We start from the raw sequence: 18,372 nt of genomic DNA, 5'->3' as shown, positions 1-18,372 counted from the left end.
CGTGCATGCTTAACAAATATAGGCCTACATTATAAAATATTAAATTTTGCTTCGACTACCCTTGGTAAACTTCACCTAGGTAAACCATCAGGCCCAGTCACACTGGTCTGTCCATGCCCTTAAAACGCACGAGAGGAACAAATGTATTGTCTAAATTTAATACATGAACAATACAATTTGGTAAAAGAATGGCGAGTAAATGCCACTTCTCTTGAAAAAATGCAGACTTGTATGTAGAGTACTGTGCAAGAGGTTTAGGAATGTTAGATGTTTAGATTCTTATCCATCACACAATACCAACAGGGAGACATCTGATCGGTCCCAAATTTGTTCTGCAGCATGAAAACAACCCAAAACACACAGCCAGACTCATAAAGAACCATCTTCAGAGATGAGAAGAACAAGGAGTCCTGCAACAGATGGTCTGGCCTCCACAGAGCTCTGAGCTCAACATCATGGAGTCAGTGTGGGATTACATGAAGAGACAGAAGACACTGAGACTGCCTAAATCCACAGATGAACTGCAAGTTCTCCAGAGAAGCTTGGAACAATCTACCTGCCAAATAAGTTGAAAAACTGAGCACAGGTACACCTGGGAGAACTGGTACTGTTTTAAAGGCAAAGTGTGATCACACCAACTATATATTTGATTCAGGTTTTTTCTGTTTCTTGCACCTTTTTTTTTTTAAGTTAATTGATAAATAAAAAACAATTCTTGTTATTATTTTTGAAAGCATCCTCATTTTAGTTTTAGACACCAAAACCTTTGCACAGTACTGTATATACATATAAAAGAACCAAATTATGAATTTTAACTGGGCCATATATTAGGGCCTTTGCATGTACCTTTCTGACTTTCCTCTGAATGGAAACTGTACTATATCATTCTGTCCCCAAATTTCTAAAGCTGTGGAGATGCAGTCCAGTGACTGGTTCATTCAACAACTTAGCCACCTACTCTGTGGCCTTCAGCTCCCCTTGTTACTCACCCATTTCATGAGGGCCCTCAACTCTGTCATGTGCCTGCTATAAAAAGCTGCAAGAACTGTCAGTTGGCCAGCTGTGATTTAAAGTGACCAGTGTCTTTTGTGCCATTTGTCACTCACCGTGGATTGATGAGATATTTGTCTAGCTGTTGAGGCTAGATATGCTATTTGACTATAACACTGTGCAATTTTTAGTTTTTATGATTATCCTTAAACACATATAACACTATACAGTTTAAGAGAAAAAGGGAGTGGTTATCCCTTTTGTTTGAGTTTTATTGGTAAGATGAAAGTAACCAAACAGCTGAGGTTTATTTCACTTTTCTTTTGGGGTAAGCAAGTTTGGTAATTGCTAAAATGTATAAAATCAATTATCTTCTGTTTATCTATTTGACTGCAGCTAGACCAAACATGCCACAGACAACAGATGTCTCTTTGTGTTTAATTAGTGTTTCTGTACATACTGAAAGACCAGTTATTATCATGTTTACTGTGCATAACAATATACAATGTAGAATCACAATGATCCTCATAGTTACCAAATTAAATAAGGCCACAGCAAAACTGGGAACACAACAGCTTTCTATGGTTGCATAATAAATGTGATTTTGTTAAAATAACAAATTCTTGTTTCTAGTCACACTACTATGAAACGTAACCATAATCGGTTGCAATTATAAAGGTGATGCTTCTGGCACCGCAGTTGTTGGAAAGAAGGCGTTGCAGGCAGTTGTTATCCACGGTAACCCGGATTTGTCAGACGCAAATAAAAAGAGGTTTGGTGAGAACAGACTATTCTGAGGGAAGTGGCATAAAGTCAAGAGAGAAGTTTTAATTGTCTCATTATTATGAGGCTTGCATAACGGTACTTTGATAATGTGCATCACACAAATTAGAAACTGCAGATTGAGCACACACTGTACCTGCTGCCTTCAAATGGCTGTAATCGGAGTTAATCAGCTAAGAGGGAAGTGCTTCATGCAGTGTGCTACCTGTGGAGGATGAGACATGCTGGCAAGAGTCTTGCTAGTAATAACTTGAATCATTTTTTCTATGCATTTAGACTTCTATGCATAAAAATTTACCAATGCTAAAAAACTACTTTTAGCGCAAAACAGAACAACCTTTGTACAAAAAGTATAGTCTTTACATGTAGAATGCTGCTAGAGTCGTGAATGTTGTCAAGTGCTGGAGGAGGAGACATTCAACCTTTTGTATGAAAACTCCTCGCAGGACACAAACCACTAATGGAGAATGTTGTGTTGAAAACTGGGAAATTGTAAAGCGAGGTGAAAAAAAGGAAAAGGCAACGCTGAAAAAACACAATACGACAAAACACAGAAATAACACTGACATGAACACTGAGACAGTGGACTTGTGGCACAAGACTCACGTTTCCACCTCCTGCTGAGTAGCCCCGCCTGTCCAAGGACCCACACCTAGACTGAACATGGCTATAGTCCAGCTTAACACTGGGGATGAGAACCTGCAGGGGTGGAGGTCAGGAATAAGGTGGGAAAAGGCTCGGGCTTTCTGGCATGGCACTTCACTTTAAACATCTCGTAAACACTTTGTATCTTTCCACTTAAATAGTCTGTCCTAGACATCTGAGTTTGTTTGGCTCTAGTGAACTAATACCTGACGCAATGGTTGCCATGTTGCTTCCCCTACACCATTTAGTGGATACAATCACTCTGAGCTAAAAGGCATGACAGATTCATCTCTACTACGTGCCTCACAGCATGAGCTTTGACCCTACCGTATATGTGCTACAAATGTGCTACATCTGGTGACTCCTCAGTGGATCCTCTTTACTCTGTGTCTCCCTCTAGGAATCAGCATAACATAACATCCTATGAAAAACGGGATCCCCAGCAAAAAATGTTGCTAAGCTTGCTAACTGAAGCCAAAGCTAGTTATTGTACCTTTGAGCCCCTTCTGTGGGTAGTAAAAGGCTTTGGTGCAGAGCAACATGACATTTAAAGATATTGCTGCAATTAATTTGTTTTTATATGGATTTTGAGCCAATAAAACAAAAAGGAAACATTCAAAAAATCTTTACTTCACAAAGTGTCACTTGAGAAGATACTTCAAATTTTCCCTTATGGTTTTGCCTATCCTCTGTTCAGATTTAAAATACAAGTAAATGCAAATCAAAGGCAGTTCAAACTTCAGACCGCTAGGCTGCGGGGATAATAAAAAAATATGACTGCGCAGAGATGGTAAACAGCTCTCTGTAGCTGCAAGGAGAGAAAGCAGGAGTGAGATGCAGACATAGCAGAGTTGGTACATAAACACTAACAGTTAAATACATTTTTCCCAGCAGAACAGTAAAAGCGATGGAAACTACACTGGAGAGAAAATAAGACACACAGAACAAACATGTCCCAAGCATTTTTGCATGAGGAGAGGAGAGGAGAGGAGAGGAGAGGAGAGGAGAAGAGAGGAGAGGAGAGGAGAAAAGAGGCCATGAGGTGTGTGAGCCCTGAACTGTTCTATATTTTCTTCAAAATAACTTGATCAGACCAAAACAATGCCTTGTTCCACCCAGTAAACAAGTGGGTTATTCAGCAGCCAAACAGCAGAGACACTAACTAGCAAACAGGACCTTGTTGGTCGTAAACTGATTGTGAGTCCAGCTCCCAATTAGCACAGTGCCTGCTGTTCTGCCATTACTTTCCCCTAGGTCTATGAAATATCTGATGTGCAGTTAGTGTCTATCTGGTCAGAGAACAAAGGCATGAAAATAAATGAATAAAAGGACATTACCATAAAAATTCTCCCCAAAGCTAGTAATGCATTAGTAATTAGAAAGAAAAACGGTGCCAAGCCATTCTTGCATTCTCTACTGAAACACTTCTCATTTCTTTACAACAATTAATTAGGACTTATGTTTTATCATCTGTTCCAAATTAAAATAATATAAATGCTTTAGGTCTTTCTTTATTTTGACTACAACCTATTAAAATGAACAGACAGCAGAAGAGTCACATATTTAACTTATATACTTTTATACAATAAAATTTAAATATCAACTGACAGGGGCATACCTCATGCTAAAAGAAAGGTTGTTGTTCCCTTGCTGGAAGGGGGGGGGGCATGAGGGAGCACGAAAAATGAAGCAAAATTTTACTTTGTCTCTGAATTTACTTTTATAAATGTTCATCTGGGCAACATCTAGAGTCAAACATTATACATGAAACAAACTAACAGCCCCGGTGAAATGGGAATCAGAGCCATTTCTAGGGTAAGAAAGAACACAATTAACTAAATGGTAGACCCACTACTAGTCTCTGGGACAATCTACAACAGCTGTAACAAGACAATGCGAAATAACTGTCAGACTCTGATACCAGACCTAAGATGTATAGTATGATGAACTAGATTTAATGGAAAAACTAATTCAAATTTAACAATCACAGTGGCACAGGCACATTTCCTTCTTACTTAGCCCCCTCTATCAGTGGGACTTTAAGTGTCTTACTGAGGTACACTTGAGCACAGCAGACGTTTGCCAACACATGGCTTTGGTCATCTGGCACTCTCTAACCATCAGGCCACCTTGGTGCCAGAGAGCTGAGTTATTCTGGGGTTTATGGCACTGCTCTCATGGCAAGAAGGTGGCTAACATCAGGAGCTGACCTACAAGTTGCTGTGCTTTTCTGGCGGCTTATGGGTATGTGAGTAAAATATGATAACATTTGTACAACTAAGATTTAAAAGTGGCCTTTGTTACCCACAAACTGAAAGTGAAAAGGGAGATAATGAATCATATCTGAGTTTCTAAGAAAGAGAATCAATACACAAGTGGGAAAGGAGGATTTCAGGGTAAAATACAAACTGAAGTACTACGATACTAGACCACAAAGATAGCTATATATGCAGCCAGGCACAGCACAACAAGAAGCAGCTTGCTGCATGTAACTTAACTTTTAATCAAACTATGCAGTGGGATTTTTTCAGACAGACTGACAAACAAGAATTAAATATGGCCATCACCCATTTCCTCAATCAAGGAGGGTAAAGATGGAAGGGTACATACATTGGCTTCACCGGGAGAATGCTTCAGATTATCCTTGGAACTGCATTTTGATAGTATGTGACTGACGTCCACCTTCTTGTTTAATATATGATTCTATGGAGAAATACACAGATAGCATGGACCTCTTACATGGTGGATGGGATTCAATACTTGTTATAAGACTACCACAGGATAGTGATGAACAATGAATTGAAAAATGTGAAGTATGAAATAAGTCTTAAAGAATTAGCGTGCATGAGAGATGTTGATCATGAGCATCATTTACTTTGTGTTAATGCGACATTACCATTTAATGTGTAAAAAAACCAAATACACCAGGATTTTGGGAAGTTGGCTCATTAATCATCTATCAGCCACATTGATTATTTGCTCCAGTTCTCTGTGGTAAAACTTCAGCACAATAATGAGTATATTATAATAAATAAATCACTAGCATTATATCAAAAGAAAAGATGGTGACTAAATTTGTATCATTTTCAATAACCCTTTCTGCATATTGACATTTTAAATTTTTATTTTACTGCTGTGTTTACCTGTGGAGCATCTACAAGTTCCACCACTTACACTTTATTTTTTCACTCCCATCAAGTTTAAGTTGAAAAACGGCTCAGAAACTTGGTGCATTCCTTAAATTGTTAAAAAAAACTATTTCTTGAGAACTATGGATCCTTTATATTCATGTAAGCACCTTAAAATCAAATCAAGTCTAACCCACAGGGCAGGATCTCTGATTGGCTTGATCCCACACTTGACTCCTGCCTAAACAGAACAGCTCCTGCTGCTGTTCTGTGAGTTGGACTGGATTAAATATTGAAAACTCAAATATTAAATCATCATGTAAAGAAAAAGTTAAGAGTTATAATTTGACAAATTGAGTTATCTCATTTAATATTTTTTTTTATTTACTTGGGCTTTATGCCTCATCAAAATGCTAATTTAATCCATCAAGAATAGTCTTTCAAATTCATAATTGTTTACTGTTATCATTGTGTTTCATTCTTTCAGTTGCACACTCGTATCCAGGCCCTAAAACACACTGTGCCATATTTAACAGTGCTGAGGTGTACCAGCAGGTCTTGGGTCCAGGTCACACTCTGTGCCCCTGACAGACACAGAGTAACGGAGATGAGGCGCAGCACTGACTTCCAGATCCAAGAGGCCCTGTGTTTGGCCTCTGTTGGCATATTTTGGTCCTTGTGCTTCTATGAGGACAATCAATGGACAGGTCAGTGGCTGAGGGAGGCTCACTACAGGAGCTGCTTGGACATAGGAACTACTTGGACCTGCTTGCGACTACCAAAGGTAAGGAGGGAAGTATTTTACTGTCGTATGAAAGGGGCTACTTGTATTTTATGTGTGACTAAAATAAAACTGTGTATTTAAAGAATTTTATCGTCCAAACTGAAATCCAACTGAAAGACTAATGGGAATTGAGCTCGAAACATGACTCTTCTTTTTCACACTCTGGAAATAGGAGCTTATTGTGACAATAGCTTTATGCTACTGTACAGTAATATTTCAGTCACAAGCAACACAAGACAGACAAGTGGGTTGAGAGGAGGACCATGACTGAACCAGCTTCTTTATATTCTAAATTTTCTAACTGCGTGAGCTGGAACTCAGAGTCTTATAAGCGGCTATTGTATACCCATCTCTCACTGCACTTTCAAAATATAGAGCTGTCGAGGAAAAAAAGGGAGAAGCGTACTGAGGAATGGGAGACTGAATCTTGTTAATTTAAGGATTACCACCCTACCGTTCTCACCTGATCAAGTAGCAACAGTACAAAATCCTGTAATTTCTGTTAACTGCTACCAGCAGGTATTTTAGAAGGATATATGAAAAACTTTACTTAATCCTGCTGTTAAATGTTCATTAATGAATAAACCATTACACATAAAAATTATCTGTATGGTAGAGAATCCTAAATGTTACTTTTAGGGTTGTTCATACTGCAGCTATCTAACATTTTTTACTGTTGGCTGAGTTGATGTCTAATTGATTATGAGCGCAACCTTTGCTAGCACAAGACATTGTATGCATCTTGCATCATTTTGGTATTATTAAAACATGCACTTCTTTCTTGGCTGAACTCCATTTGGAACAAATTAATTATATTAACATAAAACAAATATCTTTTGACTAACAAGTTATCGCACCATTCACAGTTCATAGTAAACTTTTTCGACATAAGTTATTACAGAGGAAATAATTTAAATTGCCATGTACATCTAATGAGAAGCTAACCCTCTTACAGGACACCCTGTGTTACAGGTAACAAATGCACATAAGTGTTTAATGTTCACAGCCAAACATAAGATGACACGCAGTGGGCCAAAATTATGACTCAATCATGAACCAATCATTTTCACAGCCACAAGACTACAGACTCCAGTGTAGCACTTGGTGGGGAACACTGGATTACCTACGCTGTCAAGGTAAACTCTCACAAATACTCTCACTGCATAAGGTGACATTTAGCTGCACAATCCTCCAAAAAAAAAAAAAATCACACCCAAAATAAAAGCTGGGAATAAAAGTTTGTAAGATTCCTGACACTAAATGTCATCTGTCTTACTCTCTGCACAGCTATTACCCAAAAGAGATTTGCATGAAAAGCGAAACATTGCCAGCTTTAGCATTGTCACCGATTATGACCCAGCATGCATGCTTGCACACACAAACACACATGCAAACATGCACAGAAACTCCACTCAGGCCATTTCTCCTGCAGATGACAGGGAGGCGTTTGGAACATGATCCCTCCCTATTTTGTGGCTGGCTGCACAGAGCAGTGCAGCGACCTGGCAAGTCATAAAGATGTCAGCCAAGCGCTTAGACTCCTAATCAGGTCATCAGTGGAGGCTTGTAAGAGCTGATGGCTACAGACACATTGCTGTTTTCATTACTATGCTTCCTGTTGCAGTGCTGACTTTGTGTTTCAGAACAAGATGTTTGTCAAACTGTAGGATATACACTCCCAAACACCCTGCTAATGCAGATTCTGTGCAAAGAAATTCTGTGTGATTTGAAATGCAGATTTCTGCTGTGCAGAAGTGTTGTGTTCAGTTCACAGAGCCTGGGGGAGAGGAACTGAAGGGACAAATATGGCTCACAGTTTTGACAGTCAATGCGATGTCACAGTCAGGTCACTTCTCTGTTTATTGAAATTTGAGGCCAAAGAAATGGCTAATTAAGAGGCACGAAATGACATGAGTACAAATCTGACATTATTGAGGCCTGATTTTTACTTCTTTTCAATATAAAAATTACGGTGAAATCATACTAAAAAACTCCCCATCTCAGCTTTTATCCTCAGGATCCATAGTATTGATCCATGAATGGCAACACAGCCATCTGAACTGAGATACATTTGGTGTTTTATTTGTATGATCATAATAATGTTTAAACCATTTTTGACAAGTGAACAGCAGGCAGAGTCTATATCGAATCCACAACAAGAGTACCTTGATATACTATAAGCAAACAACTGCTTGCTTATTTTATACATCCAGAGCAACATGGACAGCCTGATCTTTTGTCAATGTTTAGTATTGGTTTGGTTCATTTTGGAGACATGTGTTTTCCTGCTACATGCTCAGCTCTCTTCACTGACACCTTTAGTCTGGCTCTCTGCCATTTCACACAGGGCAGGAAACATGTAATCATGTGTGTGAACTCACATGCTAGGAACAGCTGCCCATAGTTGCATACAGGGGCACCAGTAGGAGTTTACCATACTGACTGGAAAATCAAACAATGAACTGAAAGTGGCTACAACTCTAAAGGACAGCAGATCTTTGTATTCAATATCAGTATCATTATTTAAATCAGTGTTAATATAAAAGTTATGGCTTTAAATGAGTTGTTCTATGCTAGCCCTTACCTTGAACCTTCAAGTATTTGAAAGTCTGAGGAAATTTGGTATTTTTTTACTGTAATTTCATAGATTGTAATTTTAGTAAAATGGTGAAAATATTCATTTTAATTCTTAACCTTCTTAGTTTAAGTGAACATTCTGTGTTTAATAAAGGCTTTTGAGAATTTACTTTTTTTTTTTCTTCCACAGAACACTCTTTGTCTTTTATACTAGTGAGTCAGCAGGATGACTGGAGGGCTAACAGTAGAAAGCAGCAGCTAAGAAACTAAAAAAGACTATGAGTGTGACACAGGTGGGACAGAGGAGCCATGGGAAATAAGCATATCAAAGCAGAAGAAAAAGGCAGAAGATGTTACACAAAGAGACACTTTAAAATCCAATTGGTATCAAGTTTGTTAATGCTGGCCTTGGTGCATACCAATGGTATATAGCCCACGGATCTACATGTACACCGATCAGCCACAACATTAAAAGCAGTCACTGGTTTTAATGTAGTGACTCATCGGTGTATATGGACCTGAGGGGAAACTGGTATAGTTCTTTATATCTGCATATTTCCTGGACTAACAAAAATAAACTTCTCAATGACTATCTATCCCTGAAATTGTTAAACAGAGATGCGTTGTACAAAGAGAAACACATTAAAACCAGTATAAATAAGAATGCAACATTGCAGAGGTGAAAGAAATAAACAAGTATTTAGTCAGAAGCTACAGGTTTTGTGGGGAAGTGTGGTAGAAGAGGGTCACCTGTCCTCCTTTGGGCTGGTACTTGATATTCTCTGTGGAGCCGATCTTGGACTTGACATTCTTGAAGTCAGGCAGTGGCTGGTTAATGATGCGAAGCTGCTTGGGTGTGGTTGCAGGCGACTTGGGTGGGGTGCGGACTACTGCCACCTTCCTCTCCTGGGAAATCAAGCTGAGGGAGCGAGGGGTTCCAGGGGTCCTTGAGGATGATGAGTAGCTGGGAGGGGTCCCTGGGGTGATGGCTGTGGAGCCAGGAGTACGGGGGGTGGAATGGCCACTGCGAGCCGAACGGGAGCGGACTGATTCTGTTACTGGTTGGAAGAATTTAAAGGGTAAAAGTAGGAGCTGAAGGTAAAGAGGTGCTGTATTATATTGCAATTGTCATAAAAATAATTTAACATGTTTTATAATAAGAACTTCTCATTATGGATGTTTCGTGTTAACCTGAACATCCATTGAGGTACCAGTTTACTAAGACTTGTACAGCCTAACACAATCCATTACAATAATCCTGTAGAAAATGTTTTGCTATCACACTGACAGAGGTATAGAAAATCCCTTCTACCTGTCATGCTAGGGGCTCGTCCTGTCCTATGCTCTGCCCTCATCTCAGGGCGAAACGCTACAGAAGGCAAAGGAGGAAAGGATTAAGATTTAGCTACAAGAACAAAGAAGAAAAAAGGGGGAGATTTGCAAGCAATCAAATCCCACTTACATTCACCTGGATCTGTACTAAAGCAAGTTATGTTTTGATAAAACATCAAAGACAGTGAGATATACTGTTACATGGAGATGGTCAAGAGAATAAGATGAATAAGCTTCTGATCTGATTAGTACAGAATGAGTGAAGCAAATGAAAATACAGCAAGGAGAAAGTACATACAGTACATCTTGGTTTAGTGTGAGCAAAGATAAAACAATGGCAATTTAATTTCCACCATGCACATCTCTCATTGGCACACTAAAGCTAGGGTTTGTTAAAATAATCTAAATGATATCTAAATAAAATGAAGAGGCTTTTGAACTTAATAACAGATCCCCTTAGAATATGAACATAAAATGTCAGGCGTGTGTTTATCATTTTTCTTAAAGATCTTTATATTTACATTAAAGCAATCATTTATCTGCTTTAGTATAATATATGCTTTTGAAAAGTTATATTGGTTGAATCAGTTTTGTTTTGACTCCCACTGGAGGATGTTGGTTTTAGGCTACCTAATGCCACCTGAATACTGATTCTTTGTAGTGAGTGAGTTGATTAAAGGAGCTGGAGCCTACATGTGGGTCTGCGGGGAGCAGTGGAGCCAGAGCTGGTGATGGAGGTGGAACTCTCCTCGTGGTCATGGTACCCACGGCGACTCAGAATTGAGCCGTGCCGCGGCAGAGAGGACCTCTTGTCTGGGCTTCGTGATCCTCCGTCCTGTTGGCACAAACCAGAGACAAGATGAAAATCCTTAGGCCTGTGATTCATTTTTGATAGGAGGTGAAACAGGTTTACATGCAAAATATTACAAAATGGAAGTAAGTTGTAAACAAATCATGTTAATGTTGTTCTTTTCAGAACGCCAGAACTTCAGACCTGCAGCTACAGTGCTGCTCTACCAACCACCTACCTTGGCTCTGAGTCTCTGTAATACTGGGGAGCCTAGAAGCTCTGCTGAGGATGGGCGAGGTCTATCTAATGAGGCAGTCACTCTGGATATGGAGGTGGGGATCTTTGTTAGTGGCAAACGATGGGCATGGCACTGAGATGGCACAATGATGCCGCCCGGTGGGTGAGTAGCATGGCACCAAATACAGGACATAGGGTGACAAAAGAGTGGTGAAAATAACAGTGCTTCAACATGCATTATCAGTGCAAAAGATCTGATGTACCCTTTGTAGGATGAGGAATGAGATATTAACACCAGATCTTGTGTGCTTAGCATCTAATGATCAACAAAACAGGCATACATGCACATTCATTTTGAACATATCCCAAAGAAATGTAAACACTGTGTTCATCCATTAAAATGCAAACAAAAAACAAAGATACTGTTCACCATGCCCATGCAAGATTTCAAGTTACACTGCAGACCACAGTAACAGATGTATTTGTAGACTTTAAATAGAGAGTGTAAATCAAAAGTGGAATATAATGTGGGCTCAAAGTGACAGAATACACTACACAGTATGCTGTAATGACATGACATTTAAGAAATGCAGAAACCGTGTTATTTTAGACACAATAACTGTCATTACCATGGTGGAGGAGTAAAATGGAGTCACGACCACAGCCGCTGGTGAAATGTCACAGGGTGATTCAACACCCACTCAGTAAAAAAAAAAAAAAAACATTCTAAATGGATCTGTCTTATCTATTTGTGCAAAAACCCATTAAACAAGGCAACAATAGCAAACAAAAAGCAACAGCAATCGACCAACATAAATATTTTTTTCATTCAATACAAAGGAGAAGTGGTGTTAATATAGAATGCAATGTACTGTTTTTCATGCAGCGATTGGGACTCAGAAAGAAGGCACACAGCACTGGTTTAAACCGTATGTGATGTGTTTATCTGAATGGATCATTAGGTTGCTCTGGAAGTCACAAGAGAGAAATATGTAACAGGTTTTTAATGAATCTTAATTCTAAGGTAATTATTCTGCTTCATTAATGTGGTATTGTTTCAGTTTATGCACTAACGATGCACAAGGCAACTTGTGTACTCGAGTTCCATGTTATTCCAGTCCAAGCAAGAGCTAAAGGTTTGAAATCTGTCACAGACACCAGTAACAATGAAAGAGACAGTAGATCTAATGTTGGAAAGTACAGTTTTCTGGTGACTGAGCAGTCAGTCAGCTCTGTTTAGGAGTTTGAGGTTCTGTCATCATTGTCAGTTTCTCCTGATTGGTGTTTATTCCTTGGTGTTTATTCCGAAACCCAACTGTTGATTTAGGCTCTTTGTCAGTAAATCTTTATATTTTTCTCTGAGAGGTTCTGGAGACAGAGGTTACGCCATTGTTAGGCTGGTGGAGTATACTCACCGATGCTGTGTCGCGAGACTGTCTTGCAACACTGAGAGGCTGACGACTGTCTGGTAGGGCCTCTGAGGGACAGAGAGACAGAGAAACAGGATTTCAGGGAAATCAAAATACTCACACAGAATACATGTATTAACTTTCACACATTGGAGGAGAACAAGTGAGAGCCTTTGACATTTGCCACTTTGGGAGATTATCACCATCATTTTATCCTCTTGAGGATATGTGGTTTGCATAGGAACAGGAATATAAAAATATATACATCCAACTTTGTAAACATTTGGCATTGTTAGCTATATGACAAATCAAATGCTCTGTGGGAGTGGGTTGCTGCCCCCTTGAGAGCTCTGTTCTGCAAAGATTTGGCAAGATATCACACAGAATAGAGGATATTGTATTATGTAAGGCAATGCTGGAAAAAAATCTAATTGGGGCAGTGCAGCTGTATACTGGGCTTTCATCATCAATGACACAGAATTCAGTCTGTCAGGGGGAAATGAAGTGCAAACTGCCTCTGGGACAGTGCAGCATCATAGGGTCTTTATAGTATCAGGTCCCATAGAGCAAAACCATGGATTACTAGTTGCCTGGCAACCATAGGTTGAAATAAGCTTGTGGTAGAGTTGATATGTTATTCTTAAAAAAGACCAAAGGGGTCAGAAAGGTTTTATTGGTTTTTATGACCAAACAAAGTGTCCGTGATCATCAGACAAAGCTTCAAAATATTTGAAACAACTTTTTTTTTGTTTTTATTGACCTTGCAGTAGTGACGTGTAAAGTGCAGCTTGAAATCTGTTAGGTGTGGTTACAGATACATGAAGCACACATCTGAGCGCACATATATACAAACTTTCAAGCAGAGGATGTCAGTGAAACAGTGCTTTGCAGCTTGGTGTTAAGTTACTCTTCATGAAACAGAGAAAGTGAGCAAAAAACAGCACAAAACAAAAAACAAAAAAGATAAATGAAACCAAATGAAACAAGTATGGCAGTAAATTTTTATTGTGTTCGAATACAATGAAACCTGCATGACAAAAACAAACCACTGAAACAAAATGGATGCTAAAACCAAATGGAAGCTGAGAGTGGAGGTAAAATGTAGTGAGAACTGGTCTTCTGGTGACTCTCCTGCAGATAGCACCAGTTGTGTGACAGACCGAGGCAATGTGTCACCTGTGGTTCTCCTTCTGGGGCAGGAGTGGTGCTGGGTGGAGCGGGTCTCGCGAACAGCTGATTTCATCATGCTCCTCTTAGATGGGGATTGAGACTGACTCTCCATTTTTTTGGAAAGCTCAGTCTTCCTTATCACAGCTACATTATCAGAGGAAACAGGGTCATTAACAAAAGCAGAGAGACACAACAATAAGCAGAGACTGACGCTGAACCGTGGTAAAAATATGAAGTGCTGCTGTATAAAGAACTCAAATCACTGTGTTAGTGAGATATTCAGACTGCAGTTTTTTGTGACACAAACAGTTGTATAGGTACGAAATAAACCACAAGAAATCAAAAGGAAAACAAAATAACAAGAACCTTTTTTCTTCTTGACTTCCTCTCTAGGGATGTAGACAGGTTCTTTGCGGACAGGTTTGCGTTCTGGTGTGGAGATTCGACCTCTAGCCCGCCCTCCTTTGGTCTTTGGTTTGACCAGCTTCTCCTGTTTCTCTGGCTTCTTCTGTTGTGTCTGTTTGTTCGGGACCACACCAGGCTTTTTGACTGGGCTGGGCACCTTGGGCAAAGGCTCAATCTGCTCTGTTAACATACTCTTATCATCATCTGCAATGTGGAAAAACAGGACATGAAAAATATAAAACAGGGTTCAATTTGTTTATTTAAGGCAGAAGGAGGAAGAAACGGGAAAAAGATCAGAAGCAAAACCACCAACGAGATCTCACCTTGTGTGTCAACCCAGGAGCTGTCCAGGATGGAGTCGTCCATTGTGGTCTCATCTCTATCATAGCTTTCTGTTGGTTCTTCTGTTTCTATGGTTTGAGCCTCCTTCTCGGGGGAGGCAGGGGTCTCAGGAACATCACCAACCTCCTCTAGACTGGCAGCCTCCATGTCTGCTTCTTGGGCTAACTCCACAGATTCCTCGTCTTCCTCGTCTTCCTCCTTCCGGGCACCGACACAAAGGCCTTCAGCCTCAGGAGGAGCCGAGAAACGAACACTGTGTCCCGGCTCCTCTGCTTCATCGATGGTCTGGACCACAGTGATGAAATCGTCTTCAACTGTCACCACTGATTCGATGGCAGCACGAGTCTCTGGGATCTCTTTCATTCCCACTGCCCCAGCTCCTGCCCCTGCTTTCTCTAACATGTCTTCCTCACCTCCCTCTTCCTCCTGCTCAGCCTCCACAGGTTTTTCAGCTTCTTTTTCAGCAGGTGTCAAGGCTACTTTTTCCTCTGGTTGTCTTGCTATCTCTTGAGGCTTGTCTGCAACCTTTTTGTCCACCTCAGCCACTTTCTCTTTCTCTTCCTTCTCTTTCAGTTCGCTCTCTTTCTTTTCTTTCTCTTCCCTCTCTTTTAGTTCCCTCTCTTTCTTTTCTTTCTCTTCCTTCTCCTTTTGTTCCCTCTCTAGCTTTTCTTTCTCTTCCTTCTCTTTTAGCTCTCTCTCTTTCTCTTCCTTCTCTTTTAGTTCCCTCTCTAGCTTTTCTTTCTCTTCCTTCTCTTTCAGTTCGCTCTCTTTCTTTTCTTTCTCTTCCCTCTCTTTTAGTTCCCTCTCTTTCTTTTCTTTCTCTTCCTTCTCCTTTTGTTCCCTCTCTAGCTTTTCTTTCTCTTCCTTCTCTTTCAGTTCCCTTTCTTTCTCTTCCTTCTCTTTTAGTTCTCTCTCTTTCTCTTCCTTCTCTTTTAGTTCCCTCTCTAGCTTTTCTTTCTCTTCTTTCTCTTTTAGTTCCCTTTCTAGCTTTTCTTTCTCTTCCTTCTCCTTTAGTTCCCTCTCTTTCTTTTCTTTCTCCTCCTTCTCTTTTAGTTCCTTCTCTACTTTTACTTTCTCTTCCTTCTCCCTCAACTCTTTCTCTATTCTTTCTTTTTCCTCTCTTTCTATTTTTTCTCGCTCCTCTTGTTCCATTCTTTCCCTTTCTTTCTTCTCTCTCTCTTCTTTCTCTTTCTTCTCTCTCTCATCTTTCTCTTTCTTCTCTTTCTCTAATTTCTCTTTCATCTCTTGCTCTTTCTGTTCCTTTTCCTTCCGTTCTTTTTCTTCCCTCAGTATCCTCTCTGCCTCTTCTTTTTCTCTTTCCTCTTTCTCTCTCCTTTCACGCTCTTCTCTCTCTTTCATTTCTTTTTTGTTTTTCTCCTCCTCTTCTTTCATTTTCTTCTCAGCTGCTTCCCTCTCTTGCTCTTCTTTCATGTTTCTTTCTAATTCCACTTTCACTTTCTCCTCTTTGTTTATTCCTAACACCGGTGAAGGTGTTCTTTTTGGGGAGCCATAAACCTCTCTTTGTTTAAGCTTGGAAGGTGAGAGCACTGGGGAGAGCAGCTTGTCATCATCGATGTTGCTCTCCACAGATGAAGCAGGTGAAGTTTTCACTGGCCTGGCAATACGGTCCTTGGCTACTCCGGTCAACTGGTAGACATCTTCAGCATCCACTTCCTCATAGGCCTCCTGGTGGACCAGCTTCACCTTCTCCCGAAGCTCCTGCAGTTCTCGTTCCTCCTCCAAACTGAGGGGCCTGTCCTCCATCTCTAATTTGCGGATCTGCCTCTCGTAGTCAGCAATCTCAGTTTCAGATGCTGAGCCTTCGCCACTGGCTTGTCGTTCAGTCTCACTCAGTGACCTCCCTCCTTCTTCTAGAGTCACAGTGACCGTTGGTGTCACAAAGGACTCAGTTGGCTGAGCAGGTGGTTTCTCCTGCTCACTTGCAGATTTAGTCAGCTGACCATCTGCAATCTCCTTGCCTTTTTCTTCAACAGAACCTTTTCTCTCTACCTGCTTCTGGTCTTTCTCTTCAGCGACTTCAGCAGCTCTTGACGGCTGGCTCTTGTCCTCCACAGATGTGTCTCTGACGGCTAATTTCCTTGCCTGCTCAGCCACTTTCTCCTCCAGAACTGAGGGGGTGAAGACCTGTGCAGAAGTGTCTGTAGGGCTAAATACATCTGCAGGAGATGGCATGGGCCCTGAATATTCACTGAACACACAATAGCCCATCTCCTCTAGCTGGCTCTCACTTTTTCTGGCCCCAGGACTCTGTTCCCCTGACACAAGGCTAGCCAGTGGGTCGTCAGCAAAGGCAGGGACATCAGCTTGAATTGACTTTCTCCGGATAATTTCTGGGTCAGTGTTTTCTGATGCCAGTCTAGAACGGGTACCAGCAAGGTCCAACATCTCAGGTAAGTCTTGTGCCATCACTGTGCCATTTTTATAGGCATTTTTAGGGGGCTGCGGTGATTCTGGTGACTCTGGTTCAGGGCTGTGTTTTGAAACCGGTTCAGTGGTCCTTGGAGGAGATGAGGAATCTGAAGTGATGGAAGCTGCAGTCTCCAGGATCAGGGGAGGGAAGGATGGAGGCTTATCCACAGAGGGTGTAGTGACTGGGAGGTAGTCTGCTGACTCATCTAGACTTCCACTAGTGTATGACATGATATCTGTGGCCAGTGGGGAGAAGTTCCTAGGTTTGCCTTGGCCACTCTGATCCATTGCTCCAATGGTGATGTTAAGAGAGTAACTCCTCTGCTCTAAGGCCAGTTTACCCGGGGAAAGTCGGCATTCATTACTCCTGTCGGGAAGTGTGAACACTCCAGTGTCTTCTGGTGTACTTTTTTTGGTTTCAGGTTTATCCTGGGCTTCAGCTAGTGTGCTGTAACTGATCTCCTGAGACCCGGAATCAGTTGTACTCTTCTCTTCACCAGCTGTGCTCAGTTCATAATAACCTTCACCCTTACCCTCATCAGCCTCAACAGTTGATGTTTCAAAATATGCTGACATGCCAGATCTGTCTCTTGTGTCTCTCGTTGAGTCTCCTCCTTGAACTTTGACTCCCATTGAAGAAAAGTCAGAAGGTGCACCAATGCTGCTGAACTCCACCACCTCCACTGACGGCTGCTTCTCTGACACTGTGATTGGTTCACCATATGGAGGCTGAAGCATGAGAGATCTGGCAGATTCTTTGGCTTGGTTTTGAACATTTTGAGGTACAAAGGACGGCATATCCATGGTGGGGCTCTCTGGTACAACTCGTTCACCAGCAAAGAACCCTTGGACCTGGGGCTCAAAAAACTCCTCTGGACGTTTCTCTGATCCAATGCTGTCTGGACTCATGGACCCACTTCCCTGCTTGTCTGAGTCCATCTTCAAAGCTGAAAGGACATCTGTAAGTTGGCTGATTTGATCAACACAGACAAATATTGCTTTGGCATGCTGCAAGTGAGATATAATATTAAGGCAGGGACCTGGAAAGCCGTTATTACAGAAACAGGCAAAGCTGTCCTAGAAACTTACAGCACAATGATACGGCCATCACTGAAGAAGTACGGCGGGATTATGGGGTCCACCAAGTCACAGATGGATGAGAATATGGCATGGTATGTGACGGAACCGGCATGAGGAAACTGTGATGCTGATTTATGGGAAACAAGCAATAACAAATGGGATGGATATCCATGCCACTCTTCAAAACATCAGATACAAAAAGAAATAGCATTTCTGTCATTTTTTTATAAGTGCAATAAAATGTTTTGAGATTGTGTCCAGTTAAAATTT

General features: G+C 40.8%; 1 protein-coding gene across 1 annotated transcript in view; it reads right to left on the bottom strand.

The window, feature by feature from the left end:
- LOC111218866 (microtubule-associated protein 2-like) overlaps nucleotides 1–18,372 on the bottom strand; it is a 54,549-nt gene that overhangs the window by 6,000 nt on the left and 30,177 nt on the right. The window contains exons 7-16 of the mRNA XM_022741345.1: nucleotides 18,112–18,229; nucleotides 16,003–17,992; nucleotides 14,574–15,201; nucleotides 14,212–14,454; nucleotides 13,852–13,989; nucleotides 12,682–12,743; nucleotides 10,933–11,074; nucleotides 10,220–10,276; nucleotides 9,658–9,965; nucleotides 2,380–2,472 (exon numbers count right to left, since the gene is read on the bottom strand). Coding sequence (XP_022597066.1) covers nucleotides 2,380–2,472; nucleotides 9,658–9,965; nucleotides 10,220–10,276; nucleotides 10,933–11,074; nucleotides 12,682–12,743; nucleotides 13,852–13,989; nucleotides 14,212–14,454; nucleotides 14,574–15,201; nucleotides 16,003–17,992; nucleotides 18,112–18,229 — 3,779 coding nt within the window. The remainder of the gene's footprint in view (nucleotides 1–2,379; nucleotides 2,473–9,657; nucleotides 9,966–10,219; nucleotides 10,277–10,932; nucleotides 11,075–12,681; nucleotides 12,744–13,851; nucleotides 13,990–14,211; nucleotides 14,455–14,573; nucleotides 15,202–16,002; nucleotides 17,993–18,111; nucleotides 18,230–18,372) is intronic.

This window comes from Seriola dumerili, unplaced genomic scaffold, assembly GCF_002260705.1.
Source record: "Seriola dumerili isolate Sdu_G_001 unplaced genomic scaffold, Sdu_1.0 BDQW01000052.1, whole genome shotgun sequence".
In the NCBI taxonomy this organism is placed as follows: Eukaryota; Metazoa; Chordata; class Actinopteri; order Carangiformes; family Carangidae; genus Seriola; species Seriola dumerili.
Note: the sequence above shows the minus strand (reverse complement) of the source record. Positions and strands in the feature narration are given on the sequence as shown.